This window comes from Engraulis encrasicolus, chromosome 12 (genome assembly GCF_034702125.1).
Source record: "Engraulis encrasicolus isolate BLACKSEA-1 chromosome 12, IST_EnEncr_1.0, whole genome shotgun sequence".
NCBI lineage: Eukaryota > Metazoa > Chordata > Actinopteri > Clupeiformes > Engraulidae > Engraulis > Engraulis encrasicolus.
This window is the reverse complement of record NC_085868.1, coordinates 39785752-39807740: the sequence shown is the minus strand read 5'-3', so window position 1 is coordinate 39807740 and position 21989 is coordinate 39785752. Positions and strand designations below refer to the sequence as shown.

At 43.9% G+C, this 21989-nt stretch overlaps 1 protein-coding gene across 1 annotated transcript; it reads right to left on the bottom strand.

Annotated features, from left to right (window-relative positions):
* Nucleotides 1-42: 42 nt before the first annotated feature.
* On the bottom strand, nucleotides 43-21539 carry rpgrb (retinitis pigmentosa GTPase regulator b). The gene is given in 19 exon segments (XM_063211901.1): nucleotides 43-979; nucleotides 1879-1994; nucleotides 2095-2140; nucleotides 3244-3528; nucleotides 5867-5964; nucleotides 5966-8624; nucleotides 9060-9119; nucleotides 9820-9929; nucleotides 10562-10754; nucleotides 11385-11579; nucleotides 12071-12195; nucleotides 12389-12544; nucleotides 14051-14209; nucleotides 18287-18436; nucleotides 18650-18808; nucleotides 19602-19664; nucleotides 20580-20672; nucleotides 20874-20999; nucleotides 21416-21539. Coding segments are annotated over 19 exon segments (5079 nt in total). The 5' UTR covers nucleotides 21447-21539; the 3' UTR covers nucleotides 43-724.
* Nucleotides 21540-21989: the final 450 nt, after the last annotated feature.

The window sequence follows — 21989 nt, the reverse complement described above, 5'->3', positions numbered from 1 at the left end:
TGCTACCTAGCGGTTAAAAGAAGTTCAGACAGACTCGCCATACTCTGATGGACAAAGCGTTTGTTTACTGAATCACTTCAATTACAATAGTAAACTGTTACAAAACGTTTTTTTTCTTCCTCTTTGAAACATCCAGTTACATAATTCAGTGTCCTTTTGAATACAAACGTAGTAAAGTGTCTGTGTGCAGTATATCCAACATAAATAAACCATTATGAAAATATAGATTTGCAATAATAACAATACAAACCACTCTCCAAAATGCACACAATGAAAGAAAATCACTCCCAAAATATAAAAATAACACCACACAAAAATGTACCTTGAGAGATTTCTGTACCACTACAGTGAAATGTGTCCTTACAAAATGTATGAAGAGGTATTAAGTCAATGATCAATAGTATGCAGATAAAAACCAAATCAGTGATGTTTAATTAAAAATGCAATATAAAGTTAGTGGTTGTACATCAGCAGCACTTGTTTGCTTCTCCCAAATTCCAAATGTGCATCCTGTGGACAGGGATGTGGACCATGGGGAGCCTTAGTCATGCTCTTCCATGGGAATCCAAGATCGAAAAAAATAAAATAAACCTCAACAACAAGGTGGGAGCAGGAGTCAATGGAGAGACCTTTGCTGAACTCCCATTCATAGTTTTTTTGGGGGGATCTCAGGTGTCATGGAGTGGTGTGACTCAGGCTCCCTATAGGAGTGTAGTTTAGTTCGTTAAAGGAGGGCGCAGGTGGCTGAATGCGAGCGGCTCCCGGCAGGGCCCCTCTTCCCTGGCTGGGTGTCGCTACTGAGGCTGTGGCTCGTGTCTGCAGCACTGGACTCTGATACCGAGGAGCCCTCTACAGTCTTGTTCCCCAGTGAGGTGGTGGTGGTGGTGTCCTCTGACGAGCCTCCCTCCACCTTCACCTCTGACTGCTGCTGCTGCTGCTGTGATGGTCTACTGGAGGGCAGACGCTTGAACAGAGATCTCTGTGGACAGGACAGAATATTTCTCTTCAACAGGCGGGAATTCCAAAGATACATGTAATTCCTTTTTATTGTCACTATTTGCGGGTACAACTTCAACTACTACACACATTCACAATGACATTGAAAGCACTCACTACATTAAAGGGATATATAGTACTGTGAATGTGACCAGACAGACAACACAACTTGCCGTGGAGCCAGTTTAAAATCGTATGAAGGCATGTTTGTTGTTTGACTTGTGTTTTTTAGTCTGTTGAGTGTTTGTGGGAGAGATATGGAGATGTAGCCCCCATTCTCACGGCCACTAACTCACTCCATCCACGGCCTTGGTAAGAATCGCGCTGGTGTGAAACCAAAAAGTGGAACCGTGGAATCATGGAACTGTGTAAATGTGATTTGCCGATGAGTGATATTGTTAGCCTGGTTCTCACCAGACCTCTCTGTGTGTGTAGCTCTGGAGCCCCCTGGTGGAGCTACACACACAAACATGGAGGTCTGGAACACTGCAGGAATCCTCCACGTCTTGAGCCAGAAAATACTCATGGCATGTATTGGTTTAATATCAATGGCAGCTTGCATTGAGGAGTCACAGGACACATTAGACGATTAGAGACTATATTTACTCTTTAGAGATTAACAGAAAACATTCTTGAAGGAATTTGTTGGTGGCGAGGACAAGCAGAATGAATGATAAAGCCATGCCTTCTGAAGGCGAAGCCAACGCGTGCTCTCCCAGACCTAGTACCGCAGCTCACGAAGCTGCACGGAACTACACAGGTTGGGCAAGAGCCAGGCAACATAAATATGCCTGTAAAATTACTGTAAATTCAGACCTACAGGTCATTATTTGTTACAAACATACTGTATATACACGCAATGATAATTGTGTATAGGCATACCGTTCTGTTTGATCCAAATATGCCCTTTGGTTTCTCCTCTTTCACAGTCTCTTTGCTGGCATCGGGATCTGTTGCCGTCTCAGATGGTAGGTCGCCTTTGTCCTCCTCCACTTTCTCTGCAACATGGACAAAAAAGTTGTGTAATAAGAGTTAGTCAATTGCATATTCCTTATTTCGTGCTGCGGAAAATGGTCCACTGGTACATACAATGCATACCTGTAAGAGCACCATCTGGGACAGTCTCCTCTTTGGCCACCTCTTCCTGCAAAACAACAGATGATATTAGTGATTATTACAGTAAAAAGAGTAGAAGTCTGCACACTGTAGCTTAGCGTTGAAGGTTTATTCAAGGCGTACAACGTTTCTACCCAACAGGGTCTTCATCAGGCCTGCCTTTGTCAGGAGGGAGGTGGGATGTGCATACTAGGGATGTAAATAAAATCAAAATGTATCGATGTATCGGAAGTATCGGCCGGCGATTTAATCGTATCGTGGGGCATTCTTAAGAATCGAATCGCTGGCCCCTGTGCAATGCCCTAGCTCCATAACACAATAGTAGTGGAAAAGTAATTGGAAATAATTGAATCGAACCAAATCGCATCATATCGTGGGGAATTCATAAGTATCGAAAAAAAATCGAATCCCTGATTTAAGAAATCGATACTGTATCGTATCGTCATGAAGGCTGTGATTTACACCCCTAGTGCATACTCTTACTCGTGTGAAGACTAGTGATTATTACTACATCTACAACCAAATGCAAATTTCATGTCATGGTTCCCTCCTTCACACTGACCATTTCGCTGTTCTTTCTTTAATAAACGACGTTTCGGTACTAGACCTTCATCAGGCAATCTGAGTGACCCATGGTGCCATCTCCTACGCACCTGCCAGCTGAGGTGTGCGAAAAAAGCCGAAGTTCATGGTTCCCTCCTTACAAGGGGCCTCTCAACAGTCAACAGCATAAGATTTTGACCTACCGTACCTCCTCCTGTCATCGATGTACTTCAAGACAATTTGTTAACATGCAAAATAGTGTAGCATTTAGCTACACTGCATATTCCTAGACACATGCCTGTCTGTAGAGTTGAGGAGACCAATATGTGCGTGTTTAAAACACGGGTTGGTGCTAATGAGTCATGTATCGTGCGTGCACTCAGTGTTGCCAGATTGGGCTGTTTCCCGCCAAATTGGGCTGCTTAGGATCACTGTGTGCGGGTAAAAATGGCATTTAGCAGAAAAACCCGCCCAATTTTTCCCATAGAAATCAATAGAATTGGGCGGGATTTTGTGCTTCCAGGTGGGTTTTGAGCATTTTTTGGGCTGGAAATCATCAGTCTCATCTGGCAACCCTGCGTGCACTACCTGAGGTGCTGAGACGTCATGGGATGAGCCTGGATCTGCGTCGTCATGTGACTCTGCATTCGTGTTCGACTCCTCTTTGACCTCCCCCTCTTTTTCATGTTCCTCTTCCTCCTCTTCCTCGTCCTGACTGCCCTCCATTTCCTCAACCCCCTCATCTTCTTGGTCTTCCTTTTCTTGGTCGTCTTCCTCCTCCTCCTCCTCCTCCTCCTCCTCCTCCTCATCATCCTCTTGATTTATCTCCTCTACCTCACAGATCTCCTCCTGAGATGCCTCAGCGGCCTGCTCCTGTGCGGGGAGACACATTTAGAAGTCAAGAGAAGAAGTGGATAGAACAAATGGGCATAAATAAATACACATGAAACGTGCAGACACACAGAAAGACAGACAGACAGACAGACAGACAGACAGACAGACAGACAGACAAAACCCAACAATAACAACTCTACCAACGCCAACAACTGGGAGCTACCAAGCTTAGGGAGTCACAAGTACTCAAACGGGATGTTTCAACAAGGAGTGAAGTTCTGTCTAAGGGAATAGGTACGGTAGGGTACTATGACTATAAACGTTCACACGTCCAGTTATTACTGAGACAAAACTCACGCTAGTGCTAGTGCACAAAGCGATGACATTAGGGCACTACTGACATCCTCTATTCACAATCTAAACTCACAGTTCGCTAGACTAACAAGTAATCATCTCACCTGCCGAGTGAACAAATCCCATTAATACATAATCACCACAAGATGATTGAGACAGAGAGATGTTGCAATGCCCAATAATCCTTGAATAGGTTTGGAAGTTTGGAGCTCTGCATTACATGCAGATGGGTACATACATTAAATGGGTATGCCACTATTTTGGGGCTTAATACAGTTAAACTCGTTGGCTGGGGTTTATTAAGGTGGTAAAGTGACTTATTTTCCATGTTAAGCGTTGTCTTGCTTTAAGACAAGTTAAAAGAGGGAGTATTTAGCTAAGCTAGTGAAAGTCAATGGATCACTGTAGCATGTAGCATGCTACACGGATCCATTGACTTTCACTAGCTTAGCTACATGCTCCCTCTTTTAACTTGTCTTAAAGTAAAACAACGCCTTACATGAAAAATAAGACACTTTACCACCTTTATAAACCCTCGCCAACGACTTTAACTGTATTAAGTCCCAAACTAGTGGCATACCCCTTTAAGTGTTTATTGTTTTAACTGTATGCGGATTTCTTACATACAGTAGCATTTCTACAAATTGGTTGTCGTCTTAATATGTTGTGTATAGTCTATCGGCATGTTGAGACAGTGTATAACATCTTTTATTATGTGCATAAATGAAAACTATTTATTACCTTTGTTATAAGTCTGTATTCTCTTTTACCTTTGTTATAAGTCTGTATATTTAGTATATTATTGTATATTCTTTTTAAAATCTTGCAAACAGACCAACTGGTTTGCAAGGAGGAAGGCGAATGACTGGGATAGAATCAAATAGATTTTATTAAACCAACATAAATATAAACAATTAACTGCAGTAGGCATCAGACATTTGAGATATGCAAAATTAATAAGTGATGTGCCTTCATAGAAGGCAGTCTTATTTGACATAATATTCCACGAAAAGCACAGATTGAGTTCCTCTGTAATTACAATACAGTCCAGGAAATCCTTCTCACATGTAGTGTATCTATTTTATGCTAAGATTACTTTATCAAAAACACAATGTAATGTAATTTGTATTAGTTTGTTTGTCTGGGGCATCTTTAACTGACTTAGGTATCTTTAGACAGATGTGTAACTTGATTTCTATTGGACTACAAGAATATGGCCTAAATCAGGGGTTCCCGAACTTTACTATGACAAGGCCCGCCATATGGCTGGTGTATTCCAGCAAAGGCCCCCCTTACACAGGTTGTGCCACAGTGATTTTTCTCTGCACTCCCTTTCATAACCATAGTCTACAGTAGGTCTGTAAAGCAGTGCCCCACTAGGTTACAGTATAAAATATTAATGATAATAGTACTAATGTTCAGAAATGCAATAGATGATTATAATGCTGCTGAGAATATTGTTAAATGTTAAGCTTATTTTTGGTTTACGGTACTTCAGTTTATTAAATCATTCACTTTCTTGTGCTATTCTTTTTCCTGCCAGCCTGCCACGGTGCCCCCAGCACCCCCTCGCAGGCCCTTGCCCCCACTTTGAAAACCACAGGTCTAAACCACTGACACAAGACCAGGCCTTCCATGATATTTGGATCAAGTATTGAATCAAGTATAGTTTTTTTTTTAAATGATTACTGGCAGAGAGAAATACATAATAGAAAAAAATGAGTCAGGTCATTGGCAAAGCAAAGAAGCAGAAATAATATAAAAACAAAGAAACAAGCAACACACGTGGTGCTAATAAAAAAGAGGACAGGCATGTAATGTACTGTAATGGTGAGCATGTAATGTAATGGTGAGCATGTAAACAAAAAGAAGTAAATAAAACGACAACAGGCCACGGTGATGGTCAAGTAAGGTCATTTCAAATTAAGGTACTGTGGAAGGACGTCCTCCCAGAACTGGGACTGCTGGGACTCTGGGGAGGCCCCGCCCCCGTCTGTGCGGTTGTTCCCCGAATGTGACCTACCCTTAGCTGAAGAGGTGGGCAGCCTGGTCCTGGTCTGTTTTGCTCCGGCTTTGGTGTCTGCTTTTGAAGATTTGGTAGTCTTCTGCTGCTTTTGAGATGTGGTCTTTTTTGGTTTTGGTTGTTCTTCCTCTTCTTCTTCTTCCTCCTCCTCCTCCTCCTCTTCATCAGAAGCTGCAGTGCTGCTGTCTTTATCATTTTCTTCCTCCTCCCCCTCCTCCTCCTCTTCTTCTTCTCCACTTTCTTCTTCCTCCTCTTCTTCACCCTCATCTTCATCCTCTCCTTCCTCCTCCTCCTCTTCCTCAGCCTCACTCTCAGCCTCCTCCTCCTCCTCCTCCTCCTCAGCTTCACTTTCCTTATCCTCACTGTCATCTTCATCCTCCTCTTCCTCACTCTGGTCCTCCTGTGCACTGCTCCCTTCTTCATCCTCCTCCTCATCTTCTTCTTCCTCTCCACTCTCTCCCTCTGCTTCACTCTCACTGGCCTCTGAACCTTCCTCCTCCCCTTCGCTCTCCGCTTCTGATGTCGCTTCCTCCCCTTCCTCATCTTCCTCCTCCTCATTTTGCGATTCTTCCTCCGCTTCCTCAGAGCCTGATTTGTCTTCCTGGCTTCCTGTCTCACTGGCTGATTGGCTTTTGCTCTCCTCCTCACTCTCACTTAGCTTACTACTAGTCTCTTCTCCCTCTTCCTCCTCCTCCTCATCATCATTCTTACTGTCGTCACCTTCATCTTCCTCTCCCTCTACCTCATCACTCTCCGATTTCTCATCTTCCTCTTCTTCATCGTCCTGTGCCGATGCGCTCTCGCTCTTCTCCTCAGTGGCAGTCTCTCCCTCCCCCTCTTGGCTCGCCGTGGCGCTTCTACTTCCTTCCTCCTCTTCTTCCTCTGCGTCTGTCACATCTCCCAAGGTAGCATCATCATCATCATCATCTTCATCATCATCATCTGACACAGCGACACGAGTCTGGCTCTCTGTTCGGTCGCTCCTCGTCCTCTCCGTCTCATCCTGGCTTTCGTCCCTTCTGCTCCTGGCTGCCTTAACGCGCTTCTTCGACACGTGTGTCGAATCATCCTCATCTTCATCCTCATCCTCATCCTGCCTGCTGCTCCCCTTTGTCTTCCTCTTGTCCTTGGTGTTCACGCTAACTGCGGTCCTTCTCCCTGGCTTGGATGTAGTCGTGGTCGACTCGTCTTCCTCCTCGCTCTTAACAGTCTTCCCCCTCGCTCGTCTGGATGTAGTCGTGGTTGACTCGTCTTCCTCCTCGCTCCTACCTGCTGTCCTACCCCTTCCTCGTTTGGACGTAGTGGTGGTGGACTCCTCCTCCTCGCTCCTACCTGCTGTCCTCCTCCCTCGCTTGGACGTCGTGGTCGTGGACTCCTCCCGACCCTCCTCCTCCTCCTCCTCCTCCTCGCTTCTGGAGGAGGCCGAGGAGACAGCCTTCTGCTTGGTGAACCTCTCCCTGCTGGGCCTCCTCTGAGGGGAGTGCTGGGTTGAGGAGGAGGAGGCCGGGCTGCCCCCACGCCTGGAGCGCAGGAGCTGGCTGCCTGCTGCACCCACCGCCAGGCCGGCCGCTGCCGCCGCTGCTGCTGTGGTCCCCACGTCCAGGTCCTGGGTGAAGGAGGACACTGCCGACAGGGTGCCGGTCGGGGAAGGTGTCGGCCGAGGTTGACCAGATCGTTTGGGCTTGCCATGAGGGGAAGACTGGGTCTTCTCCATGCCACTTCCGTCAACAGCTTCAACCACCATCAACGGACCCTTGCTCTCGGCGGCCTTGGTCTTGCGTCCTCTTTTGGGACTTTCGGAGAGCGGTGAGGATATCTGCAGCTGATCGGGTTTACTCTTTAATCTGGGTGATTCATCGCCTTTGGCATCCTCTTTGGTCTTCTTGGGACTTTTGGGTATTAGTTCAGCTTGCCTGGCCTTGGATTCGGCAGATTTACTCTGAACCACGAGCGGTTTGCTTTTCGCTTCTTTGGCCTCTTTGGCTTTGACCCCCTCAGTACTTGATTTAGCTTTCATGACTGAAATTTTAGGCACTTCCTTTGTTTTAGGCATGCCTTTATCTATGGGTATGTCCCTGGACTTTGGTTTGTCTTTAGCTTTGTGGGCGTCCTTGGCTTTGTGCGTTTCTTTCAGTTCAGATGATTTGCTCTTTACATAAGCTGGGTCTGATTGCAGCAGATCACGGATGAATCTTCCGGTGGGTTCTTCAGCTGCGCTTTTCTTTTTCTTCACTAACTGACTTTTATCTTTAGGAAGCTTTACGTGTTCTTTCACAGAGGCGTGACTTCCTGACTCTTCATAGCTATCCTGGCTAAAATCTCTGCCTGTTTTGGCTGCTCTAGCCATAGACTTGGCTGAAGAAGAGCTTACAAGTTTGGCCATCTCCAGGAGCTGACTCCGCAGCTTGGCTTGCTTTGCATGTGCAGCAGCAGGAGACCGAGGCAGTTCAGATGCTGACTTCTGTCCCATGACCACCTGCTCTGGTCTTTTACCTCTGCCTACTTCTTTTCCAGTTCTATACTGTGCCACAGAGGGCTGGAGGACATTCTCCTTCTCACTGCTGCGGGTGTGAGGGACCTTGTGCCGTGAGGGTTTCCCACCCGAGCCCTCAGACAGAAGAGACCTGGAGCTGGCTGTCTTAAGGAGTTGTCGGGATAGGGCTCGTTTAGGGGTCGTGCCGTCCCGTCTCTCAGGACTGGACTCGCTTTGGTCATGGGGGGAGGCCTTACCACGCCTTTTGACAAGCTTAACTTTCCTCTATGAATCCCAGCAAACGACAGCAGAAGAGGAAAAAGAGGGAAAGAGTTCAGATAAATGCAGAAATGAACATGCAGAGAAGCAGATGAATGTTGATGGGCAAATAAAAAGATGACAGTTGGTGAAATGAATAGACGAAAAAAGACAGCCAGGGAGAAATCAGGAGGAGACAGAGAGATTGAATGTACCCTCCTAGACAAGGGTGACATTCAAACCCTTTCAACAGTTCAAATGCTATGGGACTTGCAATACAATCATTTCTTCATTAGCAATTTATCAATGCGATTAGTGATTTCTGCAAACCCAATAATTTACACTTAATTTTTCAGTCCTTGACCTGTCACTTATTTAGTGGAGACTAAATCCTTGAGCATTTCACTGACAATCTTATCGTGATGGCATTTCATCATAGAGCATTGCACTGGTGCGTCCTACCTTCTGCATGGGTGACAGTGTGAGTGACTGATCACTGGGGTCCATCTGCATCATATGAGTCTGCAGGAGCATGACACAACATCATGAATATCACTTCAACACACTTTAACATGATGTCTGTCAAACAAGACATAGACCACCAGGATGAAAATACATTACTTTTATGTTATTGTTTTTTTACTACCGTAATATAAATTAACACCACACAAGGGTTAACAATGAACACTGAATTCACAAAAGCACACACTGACATTACACAATCCGCCAGGGAGGAGGCAAGAAAATGCAATAATTGCAAAGCTATTATGCCCATCTACTGAGTATTACACATAACCCAGTGTCCCTTGTCTGATTTAAAACAATTATACAATTTATAGAGGGCAAAAATGTCTCCATATTAGGTTACCTGCCTCAATACCATAGGGATACTAAAATTATTTGGTAACACTTTATTTTAGGGATACATCTATTAGCACTCATACATACAATGTTCCTGTATAAGTAACTTGTAAGGCATGTACAAAGCAAAATCAAACATTTGTTAGGCATGTATTCGCAAATGTCTTGTTCATGCACAATAAGGGATTTATTACCAATTTAACCTTAGTAAGGACCTAGTAGGCCTTAGCATTTGCTTAGTACATGCCTTACAAGGTACTTATGCAGGCATTAACATTGTATGTATTAGTGCTAATAGATGTACTCCTAAAATAAAGGTTTTTTTTAATTGAATTGAACATCTTTGTTACTTGCTTCTTACCACATTTAGTATGTCAGTGGTGTCTCCCAAATCTTTAACACTTTCGGTGTCCTCACTGGTCTCTGCTGGCAAGCTTTCCTTTTCTTGGGACTTCTCCTTTTTCACCTTTCCTGTTCAATCAAAAGAAAACAACAGTGTTTGTCTGGGTAAATGTAAAAAAGGTACATAGATCAATCAGATCATCTTATCATAGTAATGCTATTGAATGAACATTTCTTTAAAAAGCAGGTCACATTTTTGCCCTGAAGAATGGCCGGCTGGCTGAAACATGCAGGCAAAACCCAATATAAATAAAGACTTTTGATAGTAACCATCCTCTTGAGTGCCTCAGGCCAGTGTCTTCTTTGAAAACACATACAAGTAGGGCTGCACGATTATGGAAAAAATTATAATCACGATTATTTGGGTCAAAAATGTAATCACGATTTTTTTTTTAAAGAAATGAAATAGAACCAAGAATGAAATATACACTGGAGGAGCAAAAATAATACCCTTACCCTTGTAATAATTATATAAAAGGCAATAGCATGAAACTTATGTGGACAGATTTCTGGCCAGAAACACCAGCCTGTGCTGTGCTGGCTTCAAGGATGCTCTCAAAGGTAGGTCACTATTGCCACGATTAAATCGTTATTGAAATCACGATTTCGACATCACGATTATATCACGATTTTCGATTAATTGTGCAGCCCTACATACAAGGGTAGACATGTTCTTTGATTTCGTCATCCGGTTGTCTTACCTAATCTGGTGGAGAGGCTGCTCTTCTTGGCACGGCCGCGGTTGAGTTGGTTGTGCTTCTCCAGGTCGCTGGGCTGCAGCCTGGGGGGCAGCGTGTGGCTGGGAACGGGTAGGGAGATGCTGCTGTTGAGGGGGGCTAGGGTGACAGGGGGCAGGGTGCGGAACAGGGGCCCAAACTGCTCCGGAGACCGTTCCTTCAACACAACGGAGAAAAAAAAAGACAGAGGCCATTAGAAGTTCTGATGTGGGTCAGTCAAGAGGTCAATCATTTTTAAACTGTTGGTCATCTGCCTGAATGGATCCAACTCAATCACAGAAATATTTGTCCAGAAATGTGCCATATGAAGGCACACATGTTCTCACTGACAAAACCCCCATAATTTTCAATCCCTACTCCGACGGGGCCCGTTTCCTTGATAGACCCTTTCAATTGCCTGTAGCACACTGACAAAGTACAGCAGGTGGCTGAAGATCTCTGAATATAACACTAAATTATAAGACATACTGCACACATACAGTATTTGACATTTTGTTGTACACTATTACAATATAATGTAATGCCAGATGGGTCAAAGACATGCAAAATGGCATTGTCATTCAGTGTAACGGATGCCTTCTGCTGACTGTAACTGTAAATAACACGACTCTTTTTATTTATTTTTTGTTACAGGGAATTCATGAAAGCCTCGGCTGTCATCCATTCACTTGAAACAATGTAAAAATCATGTTTTTTTGCAGTTACAGTCGGCGGAAGGTGTCCATAACACTGAATGACAAAGACGTCTTTGACTCAGATGCTGACGATGGCAGTGTTGCATGCCTACCCGTTCCCTCCGCCTGACCCGTGCAGAGAGGCTCCTCTGGAGGGCGGTGGAGCCCAGCGTGTCGCCTAGCAGCTCGGTGTAGGGCCTCTCCCACATGTCCTCCGTCACGTCGTCCTCCTCCATCACCAGCTCCTCCACACCCCCCGCCGCCCGGGACGTGGCAAACACCAGCATGTGACACCCTCCACATGTCACCTGTCACACACAGAGGAAACGCACACACGTGCAGAAACACACGCACACGCACACACACAGGAGAGGATGTTAGACACTCACAGACGTTCCAGTTCTGTTTATTTTACCGAAATAAAATAGTTTCAGTAGTTTTTTGCAAAAAAAGTATGTTTGACTAACTGAGCTAAATGAATCTGTAAACTTTCTACTAGAAGAGAATCAGAGGTTTGTCCTTAAAGCAAGAGAAAGCCACAACCAATATATTAGATTTGCCACTTTTGCCTCTTTTCCACTGCAGGTTTTCGGGTAGGCCAACAGCTCGACACAGCCGCTACTTTTTGATTCACGATTCAGCTGTGTCGTGCCTATTTGAAAAGTGGTGTGCGCGGTGTGTGAAAACTGGCAATGGAAAAGAGGCATTAGTGACATTTGCCAAACAGAGGTAAAGGGTTACACTAAACTTGCTTCCTAGATAGATTTCCTCTGGTCAGAAAAACTGGACAAGAACTTACAGCCTCAACGTTGTAGTTGAGGAATCGGGGACATAGCGTGGGCTTGAACTGGTTCGTGAAGTTCTCCTCTCCCAGTCCTAGCTTCCCATGGCGACCATCTCCAAACGTATACAAAAGTCCACATTCTACGAACAAGAAAAACATTTTTGACATTTTTTGCCTTGTTTATCCTCAGGCAAACTGTTTTTTTCTCTTTGTTTGGTTTTATATGTTATAAAAATCAACAGATGTGATAAAAAAGTTTTTTTAATCACTCAAATTGATCAAATAAAGTTTTGTAAAACATAAAAAATATGGAAGAGGAACTAAACTATTCACCAGTGATCACAGCTGTGTGGTTCTCCCCACAGGCTACGTGTAAGACCCGGCCCTTGCGGAAGTGGTCTACTGTGCGTGGTAACCGGGCCTCGAAGACAAACGTGCCGTGCCCAAGCTGCCCGAACTGGCCCAAGCCAAATGTGTAGAGTGCATCCTCTGCAACAAATTACAAACCAAGCAATCTCAATACAGCAAAAGTACACAATTTAAAAAATAAAAAATAAAACGGACATGCTTGTTACGGCAATCTAATCAAGTGCCTAGATGGAGGAAATGGTGGACTAGATTATAGTGTCTAACGCCAGGCTTCCCAAATACTATTGGTGACCACCTGGAGGATATTACACAGTGAAGGTTCAGCTACTTTCTGTACCTGTGTATGTCAAGTCAGAGGACCTTCTCCAAATGGAAGCACCCTATGGTTTATAATAATAATAATAATTGTATTTGTATAGCACTGTGTCATACAAGGCATGTAACTCAAAGTGCTTAACAAATGGGAAAAAACATTGTTAGAGATAGATTTAAAAGGAGAGGTATAGAGGAGAGGCAGAAAAAGCAGGAAGGCAGAGGAAGAAGAGATAGACAGAGAATGTAGAGTCATAAGGTCAACGTAGGTTAGGACCAGGATTCTTAGATGTGTAAGGTCCATAGTTTTGTTTCAGTTTGGAATTCACTCCATCAGTTTTTTATTAGCAGATTAAGCACTCAGAGTTATTCATTCTCTGGGTCAGTAACTAAAACCTCTGTTTCCAAATTACACCCTTGGTATACCATTGAAATTCTAATCTGGTACTTGTAAGTGTAACCCACCATGTGTCAAGTCAAGTCAAGTAGGTTTTATTGTCAATTTCTTTACATGCACTGGTCATACAAAGAAGTTGAAATTACATTTCTTACTTTCCCATGCAGACATAGACTAATCTAGGTAAGGACATAGACAGTATAGACATAGACAGTACTTATACATGGACATAAGACAGTATGGACATAGACAGTGCTCATACAGACATTTAAAGTGCAAGACTGGACAACAGAAGACTTGTAGAGAACATACATTAAGAGGAGGTAATTGTTGTGCTTATCCTAAAAGTCCTTTATAGCGTTTTGACATGGTAATAGTAGCATTTTGAAGAAAAATAAATATTAAAATAGGTCTATCAAGTTAAGTACACCAGCAGCAGTGTCTGTGTGTGTGTGTGTGTGTGTGTGTGTGTGTGTGTGTGTGTGTGTGTGTGTGTGTGTGTGTGTGTGTGTGTGTGTGTGTGTGTGTGTGTGTGTGTGTGTGTGTGTGTGTGTGTGTGTTTAGTGCAGGTAGAAGGTGCGGTGTGTGTCTGTGTGTGTGTCTCTGTGTGTGTGTCTGTGTCCTCTCCCACCTGTAATATCCATGTGCGGGACTACACAGGTCTGGCGGGAACCAGGCTACAAGTTACCAGGAGGGTTCAGAATGCGGCTAACTTGCAATTGATTAGCTTTGAAAACGATCTTCCACCTTCAAGCAGGAGATTGACTGAATAATATCAGATTTTGTCCTAACAGAAGTCTGCACTCTCCACATGCCATGTTAGTTCTACAGTAATAATAGATATATAACACTAAATCACTAAACCAACAATTCAGACTACAGTCCTGGGTACAACGTTTGGTCCACTGGTCTGGTACCTGTAAGTGCCACGGTGTGTCCTCCACCGCACGCCACCTGCAGTACCCGGTCCGCGATGCCCTCCACCAGCTGCGGTACCCGGTGGTTGGCCAGCTTGTTGGTGGGCAGACCCAGCTTCCCGCTGTCCTTCTCGCCAAACGTGTACAGCTCCCCGTCAACTGTAAACACACAAACCCAGAGCGATGCCACAGCAACAGCTGTTAGGGCAGGCTGCCCAGCAGGACAGGGGAGGGGGACTTCAAAGGAATACTAATAAGAGATGCTTCACAGCACAGCGCCCTGGTTACCGCAGGCTTTGCTCTCGTCTTGCAAGTCATATCCTGCATGCATGCCAGCATCCTGCTCTCGTTCAGGGTCTCGGCAGAGGTTGTGTTATGTGTATGAACAGCAACACTTTTGAGAAACACTGTTAGACAGGTCATCAGCTGGGAAAATTAGGCCTTTCGTCCTACCGCACTTTTCTCTGTGGATTACTGACCAGAAGACCTATTGGAAGAAATTAAATCATGGGGCCACGTCAATTTTTGCTCAGAATTCAATATGGCCGCCATTTTCCAAAATGACTTGTTTTCATGCATTATTACATTGTACTATAAGGTGATATTCATGAACGATGAACTACTTTCAGCACTATTCTGTCCTATTTCCTTACATACATGTTTACAAAGGTTGACTAAACTAAAAGAAATAAAAATAAAGTTGGCCACCTTGCAATATACAAAGGAAAATGCTGAAATTAATGATTGAAATGCACATACAGAGTCTATGGCTGCGGAAATTAGGTCTATTGTCCTGTCAGGGTTTTCACAGTGGATTACAGACCAGAAGGCCTATTGAAAAAGAAGAAAACTTGGGGCCATCTATGTCTTCCAAAATTCAAAATGTTCTCTGTTTTTCAGAATGGCAGACTTTCACACATTTTTCTCAATACTGTAAGGCCATAATTATCAATAAAGATAACCTATTTTCAGTTAAATTGTCCTATCTCCTTACAGACGTGAGTATAAAGGTTGTCTAGAAAAAGGCATGAATACAGGGGTTGGACAAAATAACTGAGAGCCCTGTCATTTTAGTGTAATTTAGTTCCTCTTGCGTCCACAGTTAATCCTGTTGGATGTGGTTCATCCTTCTTGGTGGTATGCAGACATCACCTTGGATACTGTGGCTCTTGATACATCACAAAGACTTGCTGTCTCGGTCAAAGATGCAACAGTTACACAGAACTTCTCCTTTTTGAACTCTGACATGTCACCCATAATGTTGTGTGCATTGCAAAATTTTGAGCAAAACTGTGCTCTTACCCTGCTAATTGAACTTTCACAGTTCACTTTACTGGTGCAATGTGCCATTAATGAAGATTGGCCAACAGGATGGTCCACTTGAGCCATTAAACTTCCAAGACTAAAATTAAAAGTATCTCAGTTATTTTGTCCATCCCCTGTATCTTGCCACTTTGAAATATCCAAAGGAATGTTGTCAAATGATTGAATTTCACAAACACAGTGGACTGCTGAAAAAAGGCATATTGTCCTGCCAAACTGTGTGTGTGTGTGTGTGTGTGTGCGCGCGCTTGTGTGTGTGTGTGTGCGCGCGCTTGTGTGTGCGTGTGTGTGCACGCTTGTGTGTGCGTGTGTGCGCACGCTTGTGTGTGTGTGTGTGCGCGCGCTTGTGTGTGTGTGTGTGCGTGCGTTTGTACGGTATGTGTGTGTACGTGTGCCTGAGTGCGCTTTTCTCAAGTGTGTGTGGCCAGTGTGCTTCTTTACATACACTGACATAGACACAGTGGACAGGGTGTGTGTGTGTGTGTGTTGGGGGGGGTAAGGTGGGGGGGTAGGGAGGACCGAATTGATGTGGAGGAGCGGGGGGATGAATGAGGGGGATGAGTGGGGGTAGGGGGGCAGAGTGGGGTTGAGGGGGAATGAGTAGGGGTTGAATTATGAGGTGGGGGGGCAGGATAGTGTGTGGGGGGTTCGGGGGGCAGAATAATGTGTGTGTGTGTNTGGGGGGGGGGGGGAAGTTGAGTGGGGGGGGGTTGACCTGCCAAACTTTTCACAATGGGTGGGGGGTGGGTGAGTATTTTGTGGGGGGGTGGAGGAAGAATGAGTCAGGGGGGGTTGAGTGTGGGGGCAGAATAGTGGGGGGTGAGTGAGGGGTGGAGGGGCAGAGTAGCATGGGAAGGATGAGTGAGGGGGTTGGGGGCAGAAAAGTGTGTGTGTGTGTGGGGGGGGGTGAGTGAGGGGGTGGAGGAGGCAGAATAGTGTGTGGGGGAAAGACACTGTAGAGCAGGGGAAAGATGAGCGGGGGATACGCGTGCACGCACACACACACGCATGCACACTCACCCTTTCTTTATGTAAAAAAATGTAGGCCTGAAAAACTTTTGGTCAGAAATCTAATGTGAAAAGTTTGGCAGATCAATAGCCTTTTTTTCAGCAGTCAACTTTGTATGTGTAATTCAATCATTTTCTGACAACAATCCTTAGGATATTGTCTATAGGAAATTTACATCTTTCTGTTGCCAACCTTTGTACTCACGTCTGTAGATAGGAGATTTCACTGAAAATAGGTTATTTGTATTGATAATTATGGTCTTACAGTATTGAGAAAAAATGTATGAAAGTCTGCCATTCTGAAAAACAGAGAACATTTTGAATTTTGGAGCACATTTGAGATGGCAACCAGCTGGTGAATCTTTTTCAATAGGCCTTCTGGTCTGTAATCCACTGTGAAAACCCTGACAGGACAATAGGCCTAATTTTTTCGCAGCCATAGACTCTGTATGTGCATTTCAATCATTATTTTCAGCACTTTCCTTTGGATTTTGCAAGGTGGCCAACTTTATTTTCATTTCTGTTAGTTTAGTCAGCCTTTGTAAACATGTATGTAAGGAATTAGGACAGAATAGTGCTGAAAGTAATTAATTGTCCATGAATATCACCTTATAGTACAATGTAATAATGCATGAAAACAAGTCATTTTGGAAAATGGCAGCCATCTTGAATTCTGAGCAAAAATTGACGTGGCCCCATGTTTTAATTTCTTCCAATAGGGCTTCTGGTCAGTAATCCACAGAGAAAAGTGCGGTAGGACGAAAGGCCTAATTTTCCCAGCTGATGACCTGTCTATGTATAATGACTTGTGCATGATGAAACAATACCACAAAATACTATAAAATATAATGAGGAACGTCAGTCCTACAATGATGCCACATACTGTATTGTGTTTTACTAGTGTTGCTAAAGTGTAAGAGATAAATATTTTGGAACCCATTTAGAAATGTCGTTTAACCCCTTAGCGCAGAGCCTATGTTATAACCTTACTGTCACCAAAATTGTAATGGCTATGTCTTAATCTGTCGGTAGGTTAGTGGTGCACACATCCAAGATGCAGGTGCATGACAAAAGGCCAGAACACTGTAGAAACAAAGATGAATGTCCACACACTGCTCCCGTAGTGTGCACGGGAGCAGTGTGCGGACATTCATCTTTGTTTCTACTATGTCTTAATCTGTTACGTAAGGCTCTTAGTAATGTCATATCCATATTGATATGATGTACTGTAGTTGAGTATTTTCAGCAAATAGTGAATAGGCCCGCTGGCGACCCCATCTGCTACACAGAGGCTACACAACAAGATCAGAATTTCAATCTGACACAGTGACTCATCCTGCACCTACAGCATGCAGCAGCCTCGCTGTTCAGTGGTTTATTACAGGCAGCTGTCCAATGACAATACAGGTGTTGCAGTGCAACAGTCTTAGATTTTAACACAAGTTCTAAAAATGTTTGCAGCTCGTTCTCTGCTGGGCTGTACGAGGTCTATCTTATATCATTATGAAGTGTGGCTTAACCAAAGGTGAATTCTTAATATTCTTAAAAGAAGAAGGACTCAACGTTTATTGAAGACAACGTTTTGACCTCAGGCGGTCTTCATGAGGTGTGTAGGCCTATACACCTGACGAAGACCACTTGAGGTCAAAACGTTGTGTTCAATAAATCGGTGAGCAGCAACAGTGTGCAAATTTTTCCTTCTTCTTTTACGCACGTTTGTTTGATCCAGCACCTGTTTTACTGGATGTGCGCGTATCACTTACACTACTTTTGAATTCTTAATATTGCCCACATATTTACCATGCATGTGCATGCAAACAAGACCGACACCCACCAACACCCTTTGCAACCAAAATATCACTTTGACACATTAACAGGAAGTTGTGAGCAAAAGGAAGATCCTACCAGTGACTAAGGCAGAGTGGTAGTATCCACAGGAGACCCAGGCAACTGGCCGTCCAACATGGAGTTTCTGTGGCGTTGTGGCATTGCTCTCTTTCCCCAAGCCGATCTGGCCCTCTGAGTTGTCACCCCACACATACAGGGAGCCATTCTCTGCAGTGACAAGAAGAAGAAAAAATGATACCAAATTGTGTAGACAAAAAAATGTCTTCATGGGAAACGTCTACCAATTGTAGAAACATACAGATAATGGTAGAAATGTCGTATTTACTTGGCATTTATGGAATACTGTAAAAGATGGTTTATCACAAACAAGAATGTACATGTACCGTCCGTACTATTCAATATGCTACTATATTGACTTACGTAGGAGAGCAGCTGAGGTGTTGGAGCCTGCAGCGAGCATCTTGACCGCTCCCTTCTTGGACAGGAAGTCCACCAGCTCAAAGGAGCTCCTCTCCTCATAGTCCCCAAGGCCCAGCTGCCCCTCACTGTTACCACCGGTTGCATAGATGTTACCCTGAGCTGCAGATAAAAGAGGAAAAACAATACCTTTCTATCAACTTAAAAAAGTCCCACCCATTATATTACATTACGCTTAGCTGACGCTTTTATCCAAAGCGACTTACAGTTACTTACAAGGCATTGGCTACAGTTCCTACTGACGCGTTTATCCAAAGTGACTTACAGTTACTTACAGGGCATTGGTTACAGTTCCTGGAGCAGTATGGGGTTAGGCTAGGTGCCTTGGTCAAAGGCACCTCCGCCATGGAGTGTGGTAGGGAGTGGAAGGATGGGATTCGAACCTACAACCCTTTGATTTGAAGCTCATCATCTCAACCACTAGGCCATAATTGCCCCCCAATACATATCATTGTGCTAACACTGAATTTCCGATTCGCTAGCAGTCTCCTAGTTCCAGTTAATGGTCGCCATTGAAGTCAATGGACTCCACTGAACCACCAGAAATCCGGTGAGAGCTTTGATAATAGCAACGCAGCGCGCTCATGGTGGATAACACGGGCCATGGAAGTTCACACTGCTTTACCCATAATGTGATAAAATGGAGGGGTTGACAATTTGTTGCAATACTTCATATTATCCCAAAAAGTAAGTCAATTCCAATGGGGAGTGTGGTAACTATAAGAAAAGGTTAAATATATGTCTCTTGATGCTCACAGAAGTATTAAGGAAGCAATCTTCAAAATGTTTTGCAATGTTTCACTATTGATTAAATGAGCAAAAATGTGCAAAAATTATACAATTTCTTGAGTCTGGGTAGCCGTGAGTTTGAGATGCACCGAGTAGGCCTACTCACTTGTGTAAACGAGGGTGTGATTCCTCCCACATGCAGCCAGCTTAACTTTCTCTGTCTTCAAAGCTAAAAGAAAGCACAACACCAGTAGAATGTCTCATTATTTATTGAAGTGTTACTGTAACGGAGGCTAACTACTAGCAGAGTTGGCGTGGAACGTTGGTAAAAACCTCCCTCTGATAGCCTCATACAGTCTTGTGCCGTTGGGCTGAGATACCCATCGGTATCGTACTGTGTCTTCCAGTGCCGGACCGCTGTAGTTGACGAGGTCGCACGTTCGATCCCCAAGGGGGGTGAACAGGTGCAAGATGACCTCCGTCACATTACTACCATTGTACTACGCAACATTACACAGAGTCTTACAATACAATAGAGGAATGCATAATAACACATTTACAGGGGCCATGCCTGACATATAAACAAATGACAGGACTACGTTTTTCATGAAGATAAGAAGAGGGATTGAAATATTCATTTATCGGAAAGATGAAAGTGCTGTACTATTATTGGCAATATTCGTGACTGGGGCTCCTTACCGGGAAATATTCACCCTTTCCCCTGAATTGTAAAAAAAAAACTGTTCTGTGAATATACTGGGTGCAGGTGCCCCATTGGTGCTACTTTGGCTTCATGGAGATTATGCGTGGGATTATAGTAACCTCCAGACTGGGATTAGGTTAACAGCAAGTCTATGGCTGTGTCCTCTCCCCACACAAGTGCCCTTACAGAAATCATGATTAGGGGTACACTAGCAGATGGAATATAGACATAACTTAGGTCACAGAGTACTATAAATGTTATAGCATACAAATGTGTGACAGTCACACATGCATAATAAAATGTGCTCAATATGAATACACACACCCACTATGGGTACACATTTGTTAACTCAAACTGGTGGTACGGACACAGGTGGTAATGACAGATGGCAAAACCATTGTTTTCTATTTTCAGACTTGAACGAGTAAGAGTGTGGGCTACCTTTCACACAAGTGGGCTTGGTCACAGCGGTCTTCGTTCCAAACCCGAGCTGTCCCCAATTATTACTCCCAAACATGAAGAGCTTTCCTTTTTCTGAATGGGAAGAAATGAATTGAGTATTAAAAATTGACAGGGAATAATAATTTGAATAATTTTGAATTAATTAGTTTCAAATAACTAGTGTGGTTTGGAGGTGAATAAGAAGATCATGCATAACCATGGCATAAATGCATAAACAGCATGTTATGCATGTCAGAATTTTGCAAGTACATTATGGGTGCAAAGATACACTACCTGTGATGAGTGCTGTGTGCTCGTCTCCACAACATATTCTAAAGGGGGTGTCATTCTTGAGCCAAAATCGACTGGGAACGTTGTCTGCAAATTTACTTTTCCCGAAGGTGAATACAGCGCCCGATTCTGTTCCAGAAATGCAAAGACAGTAATGATAGTAATGACAGACAACGGCGAGTTAAGACTCCGTTAGCATCCATAATGCGCAGTTCATTCATTAAACCTCATTTAAATTTCATGGGTTTGTGGCAGTGGTGCTGAAAGCATGTTGCTATATTGTCTAATTGTGACTGTTCAATATAGGCATCACGGGCACGCCTAGGCTACACCAATCGACACGAATGCATCTATCACATGTTTTCACGAAGCGCACAAAACAATGATTTTTGATGGATCTAGCTATCTTGAATAGTGAAACTAGGCTACACTGGCTGACACCAGATAGCGGAATGGACGAAGAGCTTGCCATATGAATCTAGCGACAATGGTAAAAAAAAATTACACACAAAACAATACAAAACGCGTAATTTATAGTTTCGTACCAGGTATGTCGTCCTCTGTCTCTCCAGCCATCTTTCAAGCTGTTGTTAATCAGCTTATACAAAGAGTTGCTGTGTCTGCGTTCACTTGCAACCCTCATCAAAAATGGGCAGCCGCGCACTGTTTTGGTCGGAAGGCAACCCGGAAGTAAACATTAATTTCGCCAGTGGCAACCGGTGGCGAAAAAAAAATGCGTGTCTTGGCGTGGGTTTAGTGGGCGTGGCAGAAGACTGAAAAATAGATAGGCCTAAAAATGTAAGATCTCAACAAGCTTTTATGACTGCTTCTCAGTGTGCAGACTGAAACAAATAAGTAGAAGGGCTAGTCTAGTGATTTCAAATGATAAGCCTTACCAGTAGGCTACATTTGTTGAAATTATCATGTGTTTCTGATGGCAGAGAGTCCAGGGACTGAATGATGGGCCCCTGGACCAGACATTGGGGAGGGTCCCATTCCATGAAATGTCATCATTAGAGCTTACAAAGGTCTCCTCCACGTTTCCCGGTCCTGCCTCAAAACCAAAGGGGACCATCCATTTTCTGTGGCAGCTCCTCCTCTGGAATACTTTGCCCCCTG